Raw genomic sequence first — 21,158 nt, 5'->3', positions numbered from 1 at the left:
AAGAGAGAGGGGAAAGGAGTTGTGAGGAAAGTGGAAGTATATAATATATATATATATATATATATGTGTGTGTGTGTGTGTACATATATATACACACATACACATATATGTGTATCTATGTACTGCATACATGTATATATATGTGTGTATGTGTGTATGTGTATATAATAGCATAGGAAACCAATCAAATACTGTTTGAAAAGGAGGGCCAGGGAGGGGTCTGAGAGAATACATTAGATGGGGTGAACTTGTTCAAAGTATACTGTCTACATCTGTACAATGATCCCAGGGAAACTCCCCTGTACTATTAATATATACTAATTTAAGTGCACTAAAAATAAGAGCTGCTCTCCATCCACCTCTAGGTTGAATGCTTTCCTTCTCCTTTACTCAAAAGATGAGAGGCAAGTCCTTGTCTCGCAAGCATGTCCCCTGATACACGGCTCCCAGAACCTGGGCCACCAGCCCCTTGGGTGTAGCCAGAGAAGAATGCAGAAGTAGTCCCAGGGGTCTTCCCTCCCCCTGCTGTTACCCTTCACCTTGCTGCCTTCCCACTTTACCCACTATTTCTGTTTCTAATCCCATTTCTTCTTTTTCTAATGTTCCCAGACATGAAATCCTTGCTCTTCCCTAAGCTATATTGACATTTTTTTACACTGAAATTTCCTACAGGTGAAACACGTTCAGATTCTTTTTTTTGAAAAGTCAAGTATGGACAACTTTGCTTGGCTACGTGTAACCCCCAAATAGTTGGTAGTTAATATGGATTCTCTGCCTATTTATATCACATATAGAAAAATTATCTAAGAAATCCTTTGGGTATTCTATATCTATGCTGAGATTTCAAATTTTACTCTTGGTTTTTCTTATGCTCTATAATAGTTAACTTTTAAAACTACTTCATTCTAGAAAAAATGAGAACAATGTGATTTTTGGATTTGTATCATTCTAGCTCACCCTTGTACTTTGCCCCCTCATGATTCTGAATACAGAATAATTATCATTATAAAAGGACTGTTGAACTAAATTGGAAAAAAAGTATTTCCTTCTAGCCAAGTGCTGGTGGCTCACACTGGTAATCCTACTACTCAGGAGGTTGAGATCTGAAGACCATGTTCAAAGACACCCCAGGCAGACAAGTCTGTGGGTTCTTTTCTCCAATTAATCAGCTGGAAGTGGAGCGTAGCTCAAGTACTAGAGTGCTAGCCTTGACTAGAAAAAGGAGAATGCTCCAGCCCTGAGTTCAAGTCCTAGTATGACACAAAAACAAACCGCTTAATTCTATAAAAGAGAGAATTTCTGAGTGATTGTAAAAAGCATATATAAGCATATTTAGTAATATGCAACCCCCAACAAAGTTGGCTGTTATCCTTGATGGCCTTTTTGAGTGTTTACCAGGATGAAGAAGTTGAACTTTGACACAGGTAAATTTCCAGAGTAGAGAAATTATTACCACTGAATATTTATAATGACATATGATACTTGGGTACCATAGAATGACATGAGGGCAGGGTCTAACCCTTGTTAGAAGCTGGAAAAATTTTAAACCTCTAAAGAAGAACAGATTTGCACATAAATAAAGTTAACTTACCTTTTTATAAAAAGGGTAAAAAGACCTGGTGCCAGTGACTCATGCCTGTGATCCTAGCTACTCAGGAGACTGAGATCTAAGGATCATGGTTTGAAGCCAGCCCAGGCAGTAAAGTCTATAAGACTCATCTCCAACTAACCACCAAAATGCCAGAAATGAAGTTATGGCTCAACTGGTAGAGTGCTAGCTTTGGGAAAATGAGCCCCAAGACGCCCGTACACACACACACACACTCTCTCTCTCTCTCTCTCTCTCTCTCTCTCTCTCTCTCTCTCTCTCTCTCTCTCTCTCTCTCTCTCTCTCTCTCTCTCTCTCTCTCTCTCTCTCCTCTCTCTCCTCTCTCTCTCTCTCCCCCTCAGATGCTACTTAAGAATCTTTTTACCACCCAGCATAGATGATAGACCTTAGGCATCAGATGAATCGGGCATTATAAATAAGTGCAGCATTTCCTGAATGCTCTCAGACTTAAAAGACCACAGACTTCAAAAATCCACAAGTACAAGAGTGAAATCAAGGTGGTCCTGCAACCATGCTATCTCTTTCCCTCCCTACCAGTACTGGCACTTTATTTTTATAGTTTGTGACTACCCACGACTACCTTCAGTAGCATTAAAATTCCTTTTATAAACCAGATGTGGTAGTTCATGCCTGTAAATCCCCAAGAGTTTGAGGCCAGATTGATCTACATAGGAAGACCCTGTCTCAAAATAGAAAACTACTTTTCATTTACTAGAGAAATAATAGTTTGGGTTTGTGACTATTTAATATACAATAATGTATGGTGTTTACCATTATTTTAGATTGTCTGTTTATTCCAGTTTTAACTCTCTTGAGTCTTTCTTCCTACCCCCTGCCCATTATCAGAATAATAAGAAGGTAAAAGACAATAGAGCCAGGTGCTGGTGGCTCACATCTTTAATCCTAGCTACTCAGGAGGCTGAGATCTGAGGATCGTGGTTCAAAGCCAGCCTGGGCAGGAAAGTCTGTGAGACTCTTATCCCCAATAAACCACTCAGAAAACCGGAAGTGGCGCTGTGGCTCAAGTGGTAGAGCACTAGACTTGATCTGAAGAGCTGAGGGACAGCGCCCAGGCCAGAGTTCAAGCCCCATGACTGACCAAAAGAAAAAAAGACAATAGAAAAAGAGAGTCTATTTTAACAATGCCCAGCTGTACTTACTTTAAATTCACCTAACGTCTCACACAATCACGGAGTTTACCTTATTGGTCTAATTTAAAAAGATTAATTAGGGCCAAGCTTGGTATAACACACCTGCAATCCCAGCTACTTAGGAGACAGAAACTTGGAGGATCGAGGTTTGAGGCTAACTTTAGTAATCAAGGCTCGGCCTCAATAGAGGTGGGGTATGATTCCATCTGTTTCACAGGTAGAGAAGGAAGGATCACAGTTGAGCCCAGCCCAGGCAAAAGCTCGAGACCCTGCCTGAAAAATGAAAAATAAAGCTTAAAGATCTAGGGCATGGCTCAAATTGTATAGCACTTGCCTAGCAAGATGCTGAATTCAGCAAGATGCTGAATTCAAAAACCCCAATACCACCAAAATAGAATAAAAGGTAAACTGAAGTTCAGATGTAAGTGAGACTCTAAAGCCTTTGTTTTAGTGGCCGATTGCTGCTCAAATAAAGTATCACAATCTCACAGCTAAAAATCACAGAAACATTCTCCAAAGCTCTGAGGATATTCTTGGCTAAAAAATGAGGTGTTTGGGCTATATTCCTGTGTTAACTCAAAAATCTGTTTCCTTGATATTTTGAGCCTTTGGAAGTCACCTGCATGCCTTGATTCCTGCCCAGCCTCCCATCCTGAATGTCAGCAGGGCTGCGTCTTCAGTTGCTCTGGCTCTGACATACCTGTCTTCTTCCATCTTATAGGGATGCCGGTGATTACACTGAGCTGACACCAGCGGTCTAGCTCAGCCACTGCATCCCAAGGTCGTCTAGCTAAGTTACAGCTACAAAGTCCTCTTTGTCACATAAAGTAATATAGCCACAGGCCTTAGGAACTAAGACACGCTTGCCCTGTAATGAGATGCAGAATGAACTCACAGACTTGCCTAACATTTGTCTTTCAGGCTTATGTACAGAAGTACATTGTGAAGAATTATTTCTACTATTACCTGTTCCGATTTTCAGCCACTTTGGGACAAGAAGAGTTCTACATCACGTTCCTTCCATTCACTCAGTGGAATATTGATCCTTATTTATCCAGAAGACTCGTCATGATATGGGTTGTAAGTATTACAAGTATTTACTAAATATTGATACTTGTCAGACAACTGCCTGGTTTGGTGGCCAAGTATGTAGCACATACGCTCTTTTTGTGCTTTTCTTTTTCTCTCGGTAGTACTTGGGATTGAACTCGGGATTGAACCTAGCTTGCTAGGCAGGTGCCCTACCCCTTGAGCCATGCCTCCATACAACTGTTTTAATTTTATTTCTTTTTTTTTAATATTATTTTATTTTATTTGAGAACATACTGTACAGAGGGGCTACAATTACATGGGCAGGATAATGCATACATTTCTTACCAAGCATTGCAGCCTCCTCCTTTGTTTACCCTTCACCTCCCTTCCCAGCCTCCCCCCTCCCCCCACCCAATTATACCCCCCACCTCCCCCCCCACCGACTTTGTAAAGCTGGTTTTGACATGACATTTTGTACTTCTCATTGTTGCAACAGGTCCACCTGAATCCTTAAACGACTTGTTTGCCCCCATCTCCTCCACATGTTATACTGACATCAAATATAGCAGCTTCCCAAGTAGCTGGATCATGGGGGTGTACCCTCAGATCCGGTGTATTTTTTGATAAGGTTTCTCAGTAAATTTTTGCGGAGATTTGGCTTTGAATCAAGATCCTCCTGATCTCTGTCTCTTGACTAGCTGGGTTTCCAGGCACGAGCCACCATGCCTGGCCTCTTATTATTGTATGTTTTAACCACTTAGAGTAGAATTTGCTGCCTAATATACTTTGAAGGAAACAAACATAAACACAACTGACTTTGTTTGAAACAAAACGGAACCACGAACTAGCAATGTCTTGTACTCGAATGGACCTCTCCTCATCGGTAACAAAATCAGGAGAGGAAAGAAGTAACATGCCGAAGACAAAAGAGTTTTCTAGAACCTGTGGAGGGGTATGAGGTACATCCTCCCAAGAGGTGAGTTGAGTAAAAACTTGACCTAAATCTGAAAAGTAGAAGCTATTGAGGAATAACTCAAAGCAGCAGTGGGCAACTACTCTTTGTATACTGGAATGATCAATGTACTGGGCACTTCTAGGGCATTGGAGTCAGCTGTGACCCAGAAAACCCAGTGACAAGCCCAGGAAGACAGGTGCAACCACCTTCTGCCATATTTCGTGATATCCTAACTTTTAGCTGTGCTGAGGGCCCAATGATTTGTTGTCTAATTGGGGAAGATGATGTGTTGATTGGTGGAAATGGTAGGTATTGGATGAATGCTATTATATATGTGTATACATATATAATATAAAGAGTATATATATCTAGGAGCTGGGAAGGTGGCTCAGTGGTAGAGTGCTTGCCTTGCATGCATGAGGCCCTGGGTTCAATTCCTCAGCACCACATAAGCAAAAAGAAAAAAGCCGGAAGTGGCGCTATGGCTCCAGTGGTAGAGCACTAGCCTTGAGCTGAAGAGCTGAGGGACAGTGCCCAGGCCCAGAGTTCAGGCCCCATGACCGGACCCAAAAAAACAATTTAAAAAAAAGAGTGTGTGTGTGTATATATATATATATACATATATATATATATATATATATATATATATATATATATGTAGTTATACAAAGGAGTTACCATTCACTAAAGCAGTTTCTGAATACAGTACATCTTGATCAGCGTCATCCCTTTGAATGCTTTCTTTGGGGACGCAGTCAGGGGCTGGGATTTGAATTCAGAACCTGTTACTTACTAGGTAGCTACTCTACTACTTGAGCCATCTCCCCAGCCTAGATGGTTGGGTATGTATGAGGTAACAAGGCATACAATAAATATATGGGCTCTGGTATCAGATGGGCCCATGATCAAGTGCAACTCAGCCATACATGTGTGCTCCAGTCCTGAGCCTCAACTTTCTGGCTGTTAAATGCAATAATAAGGCACATCCCATTCCAGAATCATTATCAAGATGCGGAGGGCATGCGCTGAGCTTGGGGCCTGGCTGGTGGGAGAGCTGACGAGTCACTACTGGAGCAAGATAACAGTGACTAATCCTAAATTCCCAGGAGTCAAATTCCCATCAATTCTAGCATTAGAGGCTGTTCAGCAGAATCAATATTCTGTTCTAAGACAAGTCCAAAAACACTTGGGTATAGAGGAGACATTCTATCAACTGAACCAAGTAAATTCTATCTTTGGGTTTTGTTCTTGTCATTTGCAAAGCAAGTAGGCCTGGTTTGGGTGTGTGGGGGTGTCATTAAATGTTTTTTTAAGGGTCTGGGAAGAGAAATCAAATACTGCCCTCCTGCGTGGGGAAGTCGGGTTAGGGTTGGAGGGGTCTGATAGGAGTCATTCACCACGTGGTCACTGGGGGCGCTAGGGAGCAGTGGCCCCTGCTGTTGTACCTTGAGGAAGTATGGTCCCAGAGTGAACAGGATCTTCCTGTTTTCCCTAGGACGTTTGTCAGGTTTTTGGTGTCACTTTATTTTGTTAAAACAATGCTTTTCAGCTGACACTTGTCAGCCAAACAACTGTACACCCTTTAGTCCAAATGCATGCATCAGCCTGGCTCAAAACCTCTAACTTAAAGGACTTCCCAGGTCTTATAGGTATTATTTCTTGTCCCTAAGTCCTTCCTGGCTCTTCAATCCTTTTCCTCTCTAGAACTTATCAGCCACATTTTCCTGTTCCTGTTCCTCTCCCTATACAGTATTGATTTTGATGAGAATTATGAATCATGAAGGAAATGTGGATCCACTGTCCCCTCTCCCCTCCACGGCTCCTGGGGGTGTGGCAGCAATTGGGGTGGAGGGGGAAGAGGGGCGTTCGTACAAAAGAGGCAAGAGCCAGGAGATTTTCTTTATCATCTTAAAATTGGAAAACCCATGAAAGACCCATGGTTCATGAGTTGAATTCATTTTCTAACTTACAGATAGACACACTATGAATGTTATATATAAATATGTATTTGTATATATCAACATCACTCCTCTTCCCCCCCCAAAAAAAACAAACCCTTTCAAGGCTGTCGATGAAGCAGATGTGGTAAAGTACTTTTAACACCCAGAGAATATCTTACGAAGAGCACCTCAGTGCGTGGCCAGTTATTTCCCCCACTGAAGGCAAAAGCCTTGCTCCTAGGGCAAGGAGGCTGTGATCGGAAACCCTTCATTGTCATTAGCGGATGCTATTTCAAGCATTGAGCTCCTCATTTCAAGCCCTGTTTGAGGCCGAATGACAAGCGTTTTGTCAGAAAGTGAGTGAGCAAAGCTTTGCTAGGGAGAAGCCACAGGAACCCTTTGGATCTGCATATTGTCCTGATGGTAGAGACCCAGAGCGTCTGTGTTCAGTGGGTGTGTGGCTCACCCTGCAGAAAAGTTCCTTGCAGAAAGTCCTGTAGCTGCTCTGTGTGGTCAGCTGTAGGGGTGAGGGCAGCGTGGACAGGGTGAGTGTGGGCATTCCTGCCAGTTTGGGGGAGGGGGTGAAGAACTGGCTATTACACAGAGGGAGGAAGCTAGCGGGGAGGGAGGGAAGGCAGGTACACCCTGTGCTGGAGAGAGGCAAGGGGAGGTCTTGATGGTATTGGGGGTTGGAGGGGAAAATGGGGTGGAGGTACGACTTGGGCCAACCCAGGCTATTAGTTTCCTGTGGGACCGCTCTCCCAAGTAAGGGACATCATTATGATGAGTGACTGCCCTTCAAGGGGTGGAGAGTCAGACACATTAAGGGCATGGGGACAGAGTTTGAAGTCATAGCTGAGTACTGCAGTCCTAGCTATAGTCCTAGTTACTCAGAGGGCTGAGATATAAGACTCATGGTTCAAAGCCAGCCTGGGTAGAAAAAAAATCTATGAGATTCTTATCTCCAAATAAGCAGGAAAGGCTGGAAGTGGAGATATGGCTTAAATGGTAGAGCACCAGCCATGAGCAGAAAAAGCCAAGTGAGAGCATTTGGCCCTGAGTTCAAGCCCTAGTACCAGCACAATTTTTTTTGTTTTAAATCAAGTCTTATCTCACCCAAAATTCTTTGGAACTTTCTTCCTGAGAGCCAAACCCAGTGTTGAATTTTGTATTAATTGAATAGTTGTCATAGTCAAGGCCCAACAGACTTCATTGCTTTATTTTAATTTTTTCGTTTGCTTGAGATACAGTCTATGTAGCCGGATTTGAATTTTCTAACTCTGGGTTTATTGCTTTTAAAAATGATTTATGGTATTGGAGTGACTCGTGCTGTCAGATACACCTTACCAGAATTTATGGCTCTATTTACCACTTTCTGTGACAGCTGTCGTTGTTTGTGGCTCCCATCGTACATCTTTTATTGGCATCTTCACTCATGACCTTATTAGAACTTTATGACAGTACCATTTTATAGATTGACATAGTAATATCTCAAATAATAGTTATGGCATACTTTTAGCACAAGCCCATTTGACAGATCACAAAACTGCCTATAGAAAGGTGAGATAATTTTCCCAGGTCCCACTGAATTAGGTGGCACAGTAGGTCTATCCCTACCCCCCCTAGCCTTTCTCTGGCCCAGCCAGGACTCCATCTTTTTCTTTTTTTTTTTTTAAAAACAATGCACGAAGTGCCATAAAGGGCCAGCCCTGACTTTCTTTCATTTTCTTTAAGATGTTCAGATTTGATACGCGGAATGACTTGTCCAAAGCTTGGCTGTTTTCAGGATTTCCACAATGACATTTGTTAACTCAATATTCTGCTTTTTGATAACAGTATTTTGTTCTACCCCCTCCCCCAAATCTAGATCAGTGTTTATTAAATGAGCTGAAAGATATCAATTCTAATTTCCCCATTCTGTACCCTATCAAGTTGTTTTATTAATCTGTCACTTGGCTAAGGAGACTCACAGCCATCAGGACTGGAGAGCCAGGCCTGTGTCCTTTGCTGAGAACTTCTGGAAGGGGATGAAGGAGAACACTGATCGAGATGCACTGTATGGTGAATTGAAGCCCTTCTGTACAACTCCTGAAAGATTAAAATAAAATTTAAAGAAAAAAAATCCCCTTAATAAGGAGAGGCAGAAGCTTCAGAGGATGAGTTAGCACCCAAGGGAGCAACGATCTCAGCTCTTGACTTCTGCTTTGCATAGTGACATTTGGACCAAAAATAAATAAAGCCTTAAAGTCACATTGCTACTTTTTTTTCCTGTACTGGTCCTGGGGCTTGAACTCGGGGCCTAGGCACTGTCCCTGGGCTTTTTTGCTCAGGGCTAGGGCTCTACCATTTGGTGTGACCTGTCCTACTTCTGGTTTTCCAGTGATTCACTGAAGATAAGAGTCTCACAGATTTTTCTGCCCAGGCTGGCTTTGAACCTCAATCTTCAGATCTCAGGCTCCTGAGCAGCGAGGATTATAAGTGTGAGAAGCCAACACTGGGCTTACAAGGCCATATCTTATAAAGGCTTGAGGCCATTTCTTTGAAAAGGGATTTCTTTCGTGGATGCAGAGAATTCAAAGACCACACCCTTACAGGAAGCTCACAGCCTGTGAGCTGTGTTCAGCTGTGACTTTTCCTATCTTCTGATCTGTTGTGAGCTAGAACTGGTCCTGCCTTTAATCCAGGCTTTCCCTGTGTGGTGAGGTCACGCAGTTCCATCCATCTCTGACCAGTCCATAGATTGGCTGTGCTTGGTCCAGACAGCTCTGTTGGGGTGAGGAGAGATGATAACTGTTGCCTCAGCACTACAGAGAAAGTTCTGGAACTTCATGAGGCCTAGACCCTAATCCTAGCAGTGAAGCCTAGCTCAAGGTGCTTCAAGGTTCTGGCCTGCACTCTTGCAGCTGTGGGATGAAAAGCGCCAGCTAAGGATCCCTGGAGGCTTGCCACATCAGCCTGTGGGTACTACGTGGAAAGAAGGCCTCCCTGGAATGGAGGAGGAAGAGCAAAAGATGGGTGACTAAGTTAAAAAATGAATAAATAAAAGAAGGCATGCATAAGTAGCTTATGTCTGTAATTCTACTTGGGAAGACTGAAGTTCAAAACCAGCCCTGAAGAAACGTTTACAAGGTTCCTTCGCCACGAAGAGCAGGATGTGATGCTTTGTGCCTGTTATCTTAGCCACAAGGGGAGACCGAACATAGATGATGGCTCCCACGTGGACATCTGGGCAGGAAATGAGACCCGATCTCAAAAATAAGCAGCTAAAAGCCCAGGCTGGAGGTGTGGTTAGAGCATCTGCTTAGCAATCATAATACCCAAGGTTCAAACTTCAATCCCACCCGAAGGCAGGGAGTCGAGGGGAAACAGATGCTCTTTATCTCTTTTGTAACATAATCATGTCTGCATTATGAATCTCATCCATATCAGAAAGCATGTTTGAAATTCCTATCAAACCCAATTGCTAAATAATTACCAGGCTGCCTACTGTTTGTGTTTAGCACAATTGAAGGAGTACTCTAAAAGAAATACCTTCTTTGTTGGGCAAATACACATTCTTTTATCTAGTACATGCCAAATTTTGGCAAGTAAGGAAGCCAAAATGTCAGCACAAGATTCCCTTCTGCAGGCCTTTCTGGATCCTTCTCTTCGATCCTTCCCCATCTTTCAATCTTTGATTCACAGCAGCTAGCTAGGTCATTCCTGTAGTACTGGTCTAAAACTGAAATTTTAATGGTACCTATTAGTGAGCTAGTGTCACACTGCTGTAGAGATTGGGGTATCTTTTTATAAAGTACCCCACCACCCCTGCCCTGGAATGGTTAAGAGAGGAAGTGTGTGATAACACATCTACTGGAGTCTGTGGATAGCCATCTGGTTGTCTTATGGGAAGAGCCACCTGGTTGCTGACTTGTGGAAAAAGACTGTCTTGTTGCTGTAACTCACAACCCCAACACCTCGATCGATTTTAGTGCCCAATGATGACTTGAAATGTGATTATCTCCTAATCTTCTGTTCCAACTGCTACCACCAGTCACTTCAAAGGACTGCCCTGCTTGTTAAGTTGGTTCTTGCATGAGATTAATGAGTCTTTAAGCGAGGTTAACAATGGCTGGGTTGTTGCCCTCTATAATGTGCGTTGGCTGCTGTAGGGTCCGGCGTCAGGGATTCTGCGGAGTTCCTCTGAAGTAGAGTCGGTCATTTAGCCTTAGTTAAATATTAAGTGAATGACCCAGCCTGGCTGTTGTGCTCACTGTATTAGTTTGCGTTTGAAACACAATGAGGAACAGTATTGGTTTTAGTGGTGGTGGTGGTGGTGGTTGTTTTCTTTTTAATGCCTGAAAACTCATGTGGTGACCAAATACATTCAGATTTATCACTCTCATTGCCTGAAAAATGTTTCCTCCCTTTCTGGCTTAATGATGACGAATAGGTGCCAAACATGGTAGTGCATGCCTGTAATCTCAGCATTTGAATCATAGAGGCTAGAGGATTGTGAGTTTGAAACTAGCCTGGGCTAGTGAAACCTTGTCTCAAAAAATAGAAAGAGGGCTGGGAAGGTGGCTCAGTGGTAGAGCGCTTGCTTTGCATGCATGAGGCCCTGGGTTCTATTCCTCAGCACCACATAAGCAGAAAAAGTCGGAAGTAGAGCTGTGGCTCAAGTGGTAGAGTGCTGGCCTTGAGCTGAAGAGCTGAGGGACAGTGCCCAGGCCCAGAGTTCAGGCACCATGACTGACCAAAAAAAAAAAAATAGAGAGAGAGGGAGGGAGTAAAAGAGGACAGAAGGGGGAGGGAAGGAAAAGGAGAAAAGGAAGGAAGGAAGGAAGGAAGGAAAGAAGGAAGGAAGGAAGGAAGGAAGGAAGGAAGGAGAGAGGAAGGAAGGAAGGAAGCAAGGAAGAAAGGAAGGTCAGAAAGAGGAAGGAAGAGATGATACTGATTAAGAAATATGCTCATCTTTTTTCCTTCTGTCCCTATTTCCCCACTTCTAAAATGGAGATGCTATAGAATGAATAGAATGGTCCTTGCTAACAAATGACCATCGCCCAACTCACCCAACTATCCCTTCTAATGCTTCCTTGAGTTTATTATGTGGGTGGTGGCTTTAAAGCTTAGCAAGGTATACAGTGGTTTCCAATACCAGGATCTTGGGAAAAAAATATTTGAGAATGAAATGAAGTTGAATCTGCTAAAATGGTGCAAGGACTAAACATGTCATATGCGGTGTGATGTGGGGTTTGTCCTTCTCCCCGCCTTCGCCTTTGTCCTAGTTATTAGTGTCCTAGCAAGAAAAACAAATAGATGTTGCCGTTTCATATCCAGATCCAAAACCAAAGTGCATCCAGTCAGGGCCAAGTGGAAGAAATTTGGTTTCTCTCTTGCGGTGACCGCACCGCCCTGCCCCCACCACCTATAGTCAGCTGGTCCCTAAGAGGATTTGCAAGGAAACCACACACAGGACCCAGGACCAGATTGTCCCAGATTCTTTGCCAATCCTTTGTTTAAAACAAAAAAGGAAAACCAAGCACTGGTGAATCATACCTGTAACCTATCTATTCAAGAGGGGGAGATCTAAGGATCAAGGTTCAAAGCTAATCCAGGCAGAAAAGTCCCAGGGACGCTTATCTCCCAACTAACCAGAAAAAATTCAGAACTGGAGTTGTAGCTTAAGTGGTAGGAGTGTCAGGCTTGAGTGAAAAAGCCAAGTAAGAACTCAAGAGTATACACACACACACACACACACACACACACACACACACACACACACACGTGCGCACACACGCACACACACACACACACACACACACACACACACTATAAAGAGAATGAGCTAATCAGCAGAAGAAAAAAAGCGCTAATCATTCTGAAAAGCTATCTTCCAGAATGGATGGGATTCTCCCAATGGCTGTTTACTGAGCATTTATACTCAATGCCAGGAAATTGACTTCCAAGAACCCCAGGTCACAGATGAGAAGACTCGTGGCACGAAGGAGAGCATGTGGGGGTCACATGCTTCTCTCCCCCTCCCACCCGGTCCTCTGCACCACGCTGTGTGTCCTTGAGTCCACGCTGTGTGTCCTTGAGTCCACGCTGTGTGTCCTTGAGTGGCTACGCTTCCTTTCTCCCCTCACCCAACAGGCAGGAACAGGCTCACCTGCTTGGAAAGGCTCCATGTAGCATCACAGGTGTCCTGCCCATCCTCAGCTGCCCCAAGTCAGAATCTCCCTATGCCTTCCTTGCAATTCTTTGAGCAGTGCCAGGCTATTCCTCTGCTCTTTTGCTGCTCTCTGTGTCCCGGATATTTTTTGATGCTTAGCCAAAAGGTCAGAACATTCCAGAAATACTGCAGGATAGCAAAGGGCTTTGGTACTCTTGACTGAGAGCTGGAGGCCACATGAGGCTGTCTGCTACTTCATCCTGACGACTTGGCCTTCCAGAGTCCTTGAACACTCCCTTACCTTGTTTTGCAAAGCAACCACATAGAAATGGAGTGGGACAAGAGGCTCTGACCTGCAGGGAATGGGACATTGTTGTCACCACGCATGCTCCCCTGCCCCTTCATTTTCCCAGCATGCTAAGCAGGTGCAGCCTCAGTGAGAAATGAGGGCCTCAAGTTTCCTCAGTTCCGCTCTAACAGGTCCCAGCTGAGAAGCCAAGCTCAATGGTTGGATCTCACCTGTCTGTGGGTACACAGATGGAAGAGGAGAGGGAGGGCTTCTTAGGGAGATAGTGGTTGGCTCTACCCTGTGTCTGTCCCCAGGACACAGGCCTGGGCCTCTCCCAGTCTAATCATGAAAGCATAGAAAGGAAAATCAAGCCTATAACCCTTGTTCAGAAAGAGAGAGAGGAGAGGAGAGGAGAGAGAATATAAATTTATTGTTTGCCTTTCAGATGCTCAACTTTAACTAGAAAAAGATGCTACATTTCTGTTCCTTTTAAAATTAAATTTCTTCTGGCATTCGCAGGCACTAAACTCAGAAGGGGGAAAATGTGTTGTTCAGTTTGCAAATGCTTTTTGAACACATAGCAAGCTCACCCTGGAGGATGGGCAGTGATATTCTGCAGACATTCCCCAAACTCTCACTTGGAATTGGCACGTTTCGAGCAATAGGAGACTCGCTTCTTTTTAAACTCACACCGGCAAACAAACAAAGGCTAAATGAGTAAAATAAGAGAGCCAGTTTCGTTTCTTAGGTCTTAATAGAAGCTCCAGGAAAGAAAACCAGGATTTTACACTACCTCTACCTTTGGTTGCACACCTCTAACATGGCTACCAGCATGACCTGCGGCTTCTTAAGATAGGTAGCTTGTGGCAGAGGTTTGTTCATCAATTGTTAGCCTTTGTCTGCATCATTGGGGAAGGTATTTAGCTACAAAGAACTGATCCAGAGTGATGGATTCAAAGTCTACTTCTTTCTGCAGCCAGCAAAAGTCTATATCTTGGATTCTACGTGTGCGTGTGTGCATGTGCGTGCACATGTGACAATCCTGGGGCTTGAAGTCAGCGCCTGGATGCTGTCCATGAGCCTTTTTGTTGTTGTTGTTCAAGACTAGTGTTCTACCACTCGAGCCACAGCTCCAATTCTGGTTTTGGGGTAGTGACTTGGACTTTCCTGCTTGGGCTGGCTTTAGAACAGTGATCCTCAGATCTCAGCCTCCTGAGTGGGGGCCTGAGCCACCAGCAACTGGCCATTTCTTGGATTTTAAAGAATTCATTCAAAAGAAGATTCAGGGGTTCATTCAGGTGGACTGGCTTTCCAAATAAACTCAATTATTATTTGGCACCTTTGCCTTTCTGGAGACTGAATTCTGACATTTAAACCTAGATTTATATGGCAGGAAGCTTTTAAACACATGTCAAAGACTGGCTTTTACACAGTCCTGACATGTCTGTTAATCTACAAAGGATGTTTGACTGTCCTGAAGGAAAATCAAACGAGTGTGTATGTAAGATCCCAAAGATTCCATCAAACTCTAAAAGTCTGAGTCACAGAAAAGCGGGGCTTGATCTTCAGAAAACTGCATAGGTAAGGCTAGGGGCATGGCTCGGGTGTTAAAATACCTGCCTACCAAATTTGAAGCCTTGAATTAAAACTCCCAAAAGAAAAGAAAAGAAAACCAGGTGCTGGTGGCTCACACCTGTAATCCTAGCAACTCAGGAGGCTGAGATCTGAGGATCGAGGTTCAAAGCCAGCCCGGGCAGGAAAGTCTGTGAGACTCTTATCTCCAATAAACCACTAGAAAACTAGAAGTGGCACTGTGGCTCAAGCAGGAGAGCTCTTGCCTTGAGCTGAAGAGTGCAGGGACAGCGCCCAAGCCCAGAGTTCAAGCCCCACGACTGACCAAAAAATAAAAAAAGAAAAGAATATAATGCATAATCTAAAAGGTTATGTTCAAGGGTGTGCTAATTCATCATCTGGCTGTGCTATATATATATATATATATATATATATATATATATATATTCATTTTGAGTGAATTAATATACATTTCTGAAAAATATATGTTAAGGAAATTTTATGTAAGAATATGAAGAAAAGTGTTACTTTTTGTGTGTATGCTGGGCTAGAACTTAGAGCTTGGGCACTGTCACTGAGATTTATCTGCTCTAGCCTAGCATTCTACCACTTAAGCCACAGCTCCACTTAGAGCGTTTTGGTGGTTAAAGGGAGACAAGAGTCTTATGGCCTTTTCTGCTTAGCCTGCCTTCAAACAAAGATACTCAGATCTCAGCCTCCTAAATAGCTATGATTACAGGCATAAGCTACCAGCACCTGGCTTTCTAGGATGCTACTTTTATAGTTAAAATATAAACGCCATATGTGGCATGGACTGTGACTCAGAAAGTAAGTGTGATATGGGAGGCAGATTGTGTTCTTCAAAATACCCTAAAAAAAACTAAGTTATATAGGCACCAAATCAAAACCTAAACAATCATCAGTTCTTTTGGGAGGCCACTTAGGCATTTATCAGCCTGTATGATCTGAAATTCATTTCATTTGTTTATAGAAGGTGATAGGGATCGAAACTAGAGTCTTATGCATTGTACCCCTGCTGCTCTCCCAGTCCCTGAAGTTAAGATTATTTGTATTTAAACAGTAGAAGCTGATACAATCAAGAATACAAAAGGAGTAGTGTGTGTGTGTGTGTGTGTGTGTGTGTGTGTGTGTGTGTGTGTGTGTGTGTGTGTGTACAAGCATGCATATGTGTATGCTTGTGTGTACTGGGACTGGGGCTTGAACGCAAGACCTACACACTGTCCTTGAGTTTTTTTGCTTAAGGCTAGCACTCTACCGCTTGAACCATAGCTCACTTCTGGCTTTTTGGTAGTTAATTCGAGATGAGTCTCATGGACTTTCCTGTAGGCCTGAGCCACTGGTGCCCAGCTATAAGCATAGTCATCTTTAGAAACTACTTTGTAAAACATCTTTCAGAAGCCTATAATTCTAGCTACTCAGTAGGCTGGAGGACCAAGATTCAAAGACAGACTGGGCAGAAAAGTCCTTGAAAATCTTATCTCCAATTAACTACAGATGTTACAACACTCCCAATTGTTCTCATCTAAAACTAGATTGTAAAGAGGAATACTTATGATAGTAGTATCAAATATTCAGAGCTGGGAAGTTGGCTCAGTGGTAGAGTGCTTGCCTTGCATGCATAAGGCCCTGGGTTCAATTCTTTAGCACCACATAAGCAGAAAAAAGCCAGAAGTGGTGCTGTGGCTCATGTGGTAGAGCGCTAGCCTTGAGCTGAAGAGCTGAGGAACAGCGCCCAGGCCCAGAGTTCAGCCCCCACCACCGACCAGAAAAAAAAGGCCCCCAAACCCCCAAAAACATATTTAGCTATTTCTTGTGTTTTCTCTTACATTGTTTTAGAGCTGGTCTTTCCCAGCATGGACAGGAGTACTGAGAATTTGCTGGGCAGTACCTCCTTCTCAGCTGTCTGTATTGTAGTCTCCCATTTTGCTTTATTCTTTCTAATGAATATCTTGCTCACTAACAGCATTAGCTTTGAGGAGTTATTCATGATTTAAACATATGTGGGCAATTTATAATCTCAGCTACCCATGACACAGAAATAGGAGGATCACTATCCAAATCCTGGCCAGGCAAAAGCACAAGGGCCTATCTAAAAACAAACTAAAACAAGAAAGGACTGGAGATGTATCTTAGTGGTAGAGCTTTGGCTTAGCAACCATGAGTTCAAACCCCAGTACTACCAAGACAAACAAACATACATACAGAAGTATGACTTGGTTTTAACACTCAATTGATTACACCAAATACGATCAGTTTTACACAGGTGAAATTAGGTGAAGATTTATCTCGGTATTTATGATTACTGTTCGGGACCTGGTCAGGGAAGAGCAGCGACCTCATTTAGAGAGTCAAGAATAGGCATTTTGTATTTGTTTTTTTCAAAGTACGTCTTAGCAGATGAGAGGTAGCCAGCCCTGTGAGGAACAGAGGAAGACTCAAAAATGCCTGAAGCAAGGGGGAGCTTGTGTGTGTGGGTGGGGGGGAGGGATGGAATAAGAAAAGCTGATGTGACTGGACAGAGGTAGAGGTAGAGGTAGAAGTAGCTTTCTTCTGGAAGCTTCCAGGACTCCTGGTATACTTCAGCTTGAACTCCTTCTCAGTCTTCTTGTTCGACTGTAGATGGCAGGCTCCTCGTAGCAGGAGAGGAGCGCAGCGCTGAGTAGCTGGGACCTTGGGTTATCACCAGTATAGACACGGCGTATAGACACGGCTTTCCTCATCCATGAAACAGGAAGGTCAGATAGGGTGATGTCAACGGTCCGACTGTATGGGCAATGATGCTACCTACCTACTAGCATTAATTTCTAGAATTAAAAGGAATCACTGAATCCCTGGAGGCATCACTCATTCATTTATCAAACACCAGTATGTAAGCATCTACTCAGTGGAGCTGAATGGAGCTGCTGGGGATGCTGGCCAGCAAAGGAGGCAGAGCCTCACTCAGAGAGGCCATGGGGCTGATCAACTAAAATGAGCTGAGGCTGGAGCTCCGTGGGAGACTCTGTGCCCAGCCCTGGGTTTGATCCTCAGTACCCCAAAGAAAAACAATAACCAAACATAATTGTTTATAGCTGGGCACCAGTGACTCATGCCTACAATTCTAGCTAATCAGGAGGCTGAGATATGAAGACGGGGATTCACAGCCAGCTCAGGCAGACAAATCTGAGAGACTCTTATCTCCAATTAACCAGCATAAAGCTGGAAATGAGGGTTGGCTCAAGTGGAAGAGTGACAGCTTTGAGCAGAAAAGCCAAATGAGAGCAAGAAGCCCAAAGTTCAAGCTCCAGTACAGAACACACACACACACACACACACACACACACACACACACACACACACACACACACACACAGAGGCATACTATGTGAAGTGAGGTGGTCAGCAAAGGCTTTTCCCAGGAGGTGGCCTTTGGGCACAGGGCTTACTCGGAACTCACATTCAAGTTGTCTATAGCAAGTTCAGAAGGTTTGAAATGTCTCAGCATCCTTTCTGATCCATTGCTGGGTTACCAAGCCTATTTGAGAATACTGCTAGAGTCTAAGGAATATTTTTGAGTGGGTTTTTCCTAACTTTCCAATAAAACGGTGGATTATGGTTCAAATCTGGTAAGATAGATGTCAATCCATGGTTTGGCAGCAATGTTACCCCTGCTCTCCCATTGCAGGAACCGTCACCTTACAAGTAGAATGCCCACTGTGCAGAGGAGAGTAGGGTTGGGTCAGGCCTTTCTTATTAAAAAGGGTCATGGGGAGGTTAGAGCCCTGGTTACAGCCCTGTTTGGGAGATGCCAAGAGTGTGATCAACAGCCCCTCTAATAACCTACTGGCCAACCGGAAAATCAACGGTGCCTGTGTTCCCCCACACTGCCCCTGCTCATCAAGCCCCTTGGCTTCCCTGCAGAGAGCGGGCGTCAGGCCGGGGGCTCCAGGGCTCAGATCCCTTTCTGCTTAAAGACCAGCTCCTCAGGAGAGGAATCCTCGAGCCCCGGGGGAGGAGAGCTTTCTCTTCTCCCCCTGGGAGAATCCTTTGCATGAAGTCATTCCAGCCTAAGAGTGGGAGGAAGCAGCAAAGAAGAGAGGAGGAAAAGATTCGCTTTCTGAGACATCATTGCTCTCAAAATGACAAGGAAACTTGGTTTTTAGAGATCCAAGGCTAGAGACAATTTCCATGTCTATACTTTCTCAAAATCACCTTCATCTTAGCTTTTTTTTTTTTTTTACCATTGAAGGAAATGGCAAGTTACTTTTCCTTTCCTTTTTCTTTTTTTCCCTCCCTCCCTCCATTCCTTCTATCCTTCCCTCCTTCCTTCCTTTCTTCCCTCTTTCCTTCCTTGTCTCTTTCTCTTTTGGGCCAATATTGGGGCTTGAACTTAGGCCGTGTAATCTCACTTGGCTTTTTCTGTTCCAAACTGGTGCTCTACCACTTGAGCCACACACCTTCCAGATTTTTGCTAGTTAGTTGGAAATAAGAGTATCATGGACTTTTATGCCCAGGTGGGCTTCAACCCACAATTCTCTCAGATCTCAGCCTCCTGAGTAGCTAAAGATTACAGAGGTGAGTCACCATGCCAGGCTTAAGTTACTTTTTTTTTCTGTTCCACAGAGGTTACTAGTTCAGAGGTGTCTGAGCAGAAAGCCTGAAGGGTCATGGTGTCAGTGTTCTTCCTAGTTAAGTTCTTTCCTTAGGCCTCACCAGAGAGGCAAAGGCTACCCCGGTAGCCCAGAGTTGGCACAAAGGTCTTGTGAGCAGACAGCGTGAAACCCCAAGGTTGCAGGCACTATTCTTTCAGTTCATCTGGCTTAGAAATGTTCATCACAAAGATGTGAGAGCCTCCACTTGAACTTCAGGGCCTAGAAGCTCCCTTCACTCTGGAAGACACGACCACCAGGTTTAGAAATCCCTTAGGAGACAGGTTAAACCTTAGGCCAAGAGCTAGGATACATTGGCAAGTGAGCAAGTGAGGATGTGGCTCTTAGTGGTGTGATAGTGGCGGGGTGGGGAGAATGGAATGGGGGATGGGAATATGAAGGGGATCAGGTTAGTTATGACCTTGTCCAGCCTAACTTCATCTGAATGTCTATTTTCTGTTTGGAAGAAGAGAAATGAACCAGGAAAAGGGGAGGAAGGAGTTAAGGAACAAATGAGGTACTGATCATCATGCAGCTGCTTGAGGATATTTAAGAAAGTCATTCTTGGGGCTGGGAAGGTGGCTCAGTGGTAGAGCGCTTGCCTCGCATGCATGAGGCCCTGGGTTCAACTCCTCAGTACCACATAAGCAGAAAAAGCCACAAGTGGCGCTGTGGCTCCAGTGGTAGAGTACTAGCCTTGAGCAAAAAGAAGCTCATAGACACGTCCCAGGCCCTGAGTTCAAGCCCTGGGACAGGCAAAAAGAAAAAAAAAGTCATTCTGTCATCCTCTAGACATTAGGACCATTTGGCCACACATAGGTGTGGCCTGTCCATATCATCATGTTCACAGCTGTTGGAAATGAGCTGTTTGAAAAAAGCATTGGCCTTTCCCAGGGTTGATGGCATAGCCCATGACCTCAGGTGGAGAATGGAAATTCGCGTTGTGGAAAGCAATGGAAGAGTTCATTTGGCTGGACTGTGCCCCGAGATGGGCTCAGCAGAACCCTGTGCAGGGCACTCTCCCCGAAAACTTACCTCATCTGCGCAGTCCTAAGTGAATTTTCTTCCCCACATCCTGCAGTGATGGCTCCCATAATTTTGTTAGGCTTCATATTGAGTTTTTATTCTTAGGCATTTCCTTAGCTCTCCATTTCCTCTAAGCATCTGAACTGGTAATGCCCTTTGCTCACGAGGCTGCTCTCAATGAAGGTACCTTCTGTGAAGTAGCATGCACCCCCCCACACACCCCAACCTCCCCCCTCCCCCGCCGGCACGTGTGTGCCAATGAGGAAAAGGACTAGCAACGGTTGTCACAAAGAACACGTAGACCTGAGTCTGGGGATAACTGGTGATGGGTCTCAGCATTTGGTCCAGTGTGAAATCCCTTGCCACATTAAGGGAAGATCAATGATTTGGGCATTTGTGAAGGAATCAGATGCAAACAAACAGAAAACCTGAGATCCTAGAGCTTTATCAAACAACCCCTTTAGGGCCTGTACAATTGTCACCATGGCTTTTGCTGTTAGAAGTGGTTGCACATGCAGTGGGCTTCCCATTCGACTTAGAGATGACCTCACACATAGCTTGGCAAGGCACTGCTCCATGGCCGACCAGAGGAGTTGCTCAGCATGACTTCTGGGAGCGGTGGTGGTACAGGCTGCGGTGCTGGATTGTTCTACATAGTCCAGAGGACCACGCTGGCTTGGTTGGCAATCTTGAAGGAGCTGTCATCTCCTGCTTCTCCCATTCCAGAGATGTATGGATGATTAGCCTTTGGTTCTATCTTTCTGGGGAATGAATGCTAGCC

General features: G+C 44.2%; 1 protein-coding gene across 1 annotated transcript in view; it reads left to right on the top strand.

Annotated features, from left to right (window-relative positions):
• Window positions 1–21,158, top strand: part of Sgpp2 (sphingosine-1-phosphate phosphatase 2) — an 89,671-nt gene that overhangs the window by 35,359 nt on the left and 33,154 nt on the right. Inside the window, exon 2 of the mRNA XM_070016102.1 lies at window positions 3,682–3,840. Within this exon, the coding sequence (XP_069872203.1) occupies window positions 3,682–3,840 (159 nt within the window). The remainder of the gene's footprint in view (window positions 1–3,681; window positions 3,841–21,158) is intronic.

This window comes from Dipodomys merriami, unplaced genomic scaffold, assembly GCF_024711535.1.
Source record: "Dipodomys merriami isolate MVZ:Mamm:240054 unplaced genomic scaffold, mDipMer1.0.p SCAF_1, whole genome shotgun sequence".
NCBI lineage: Eukaryota > Metazoa > Chordata > Mammalia > Rodentia > Heteromyidae > Dipodomys > Dipodomys merriami.
The sequence above is the reverse complement of the archived record's forward strand: the minus strand, read 5'-3'. Positions and strand labels throughout refer to the sequence as shown.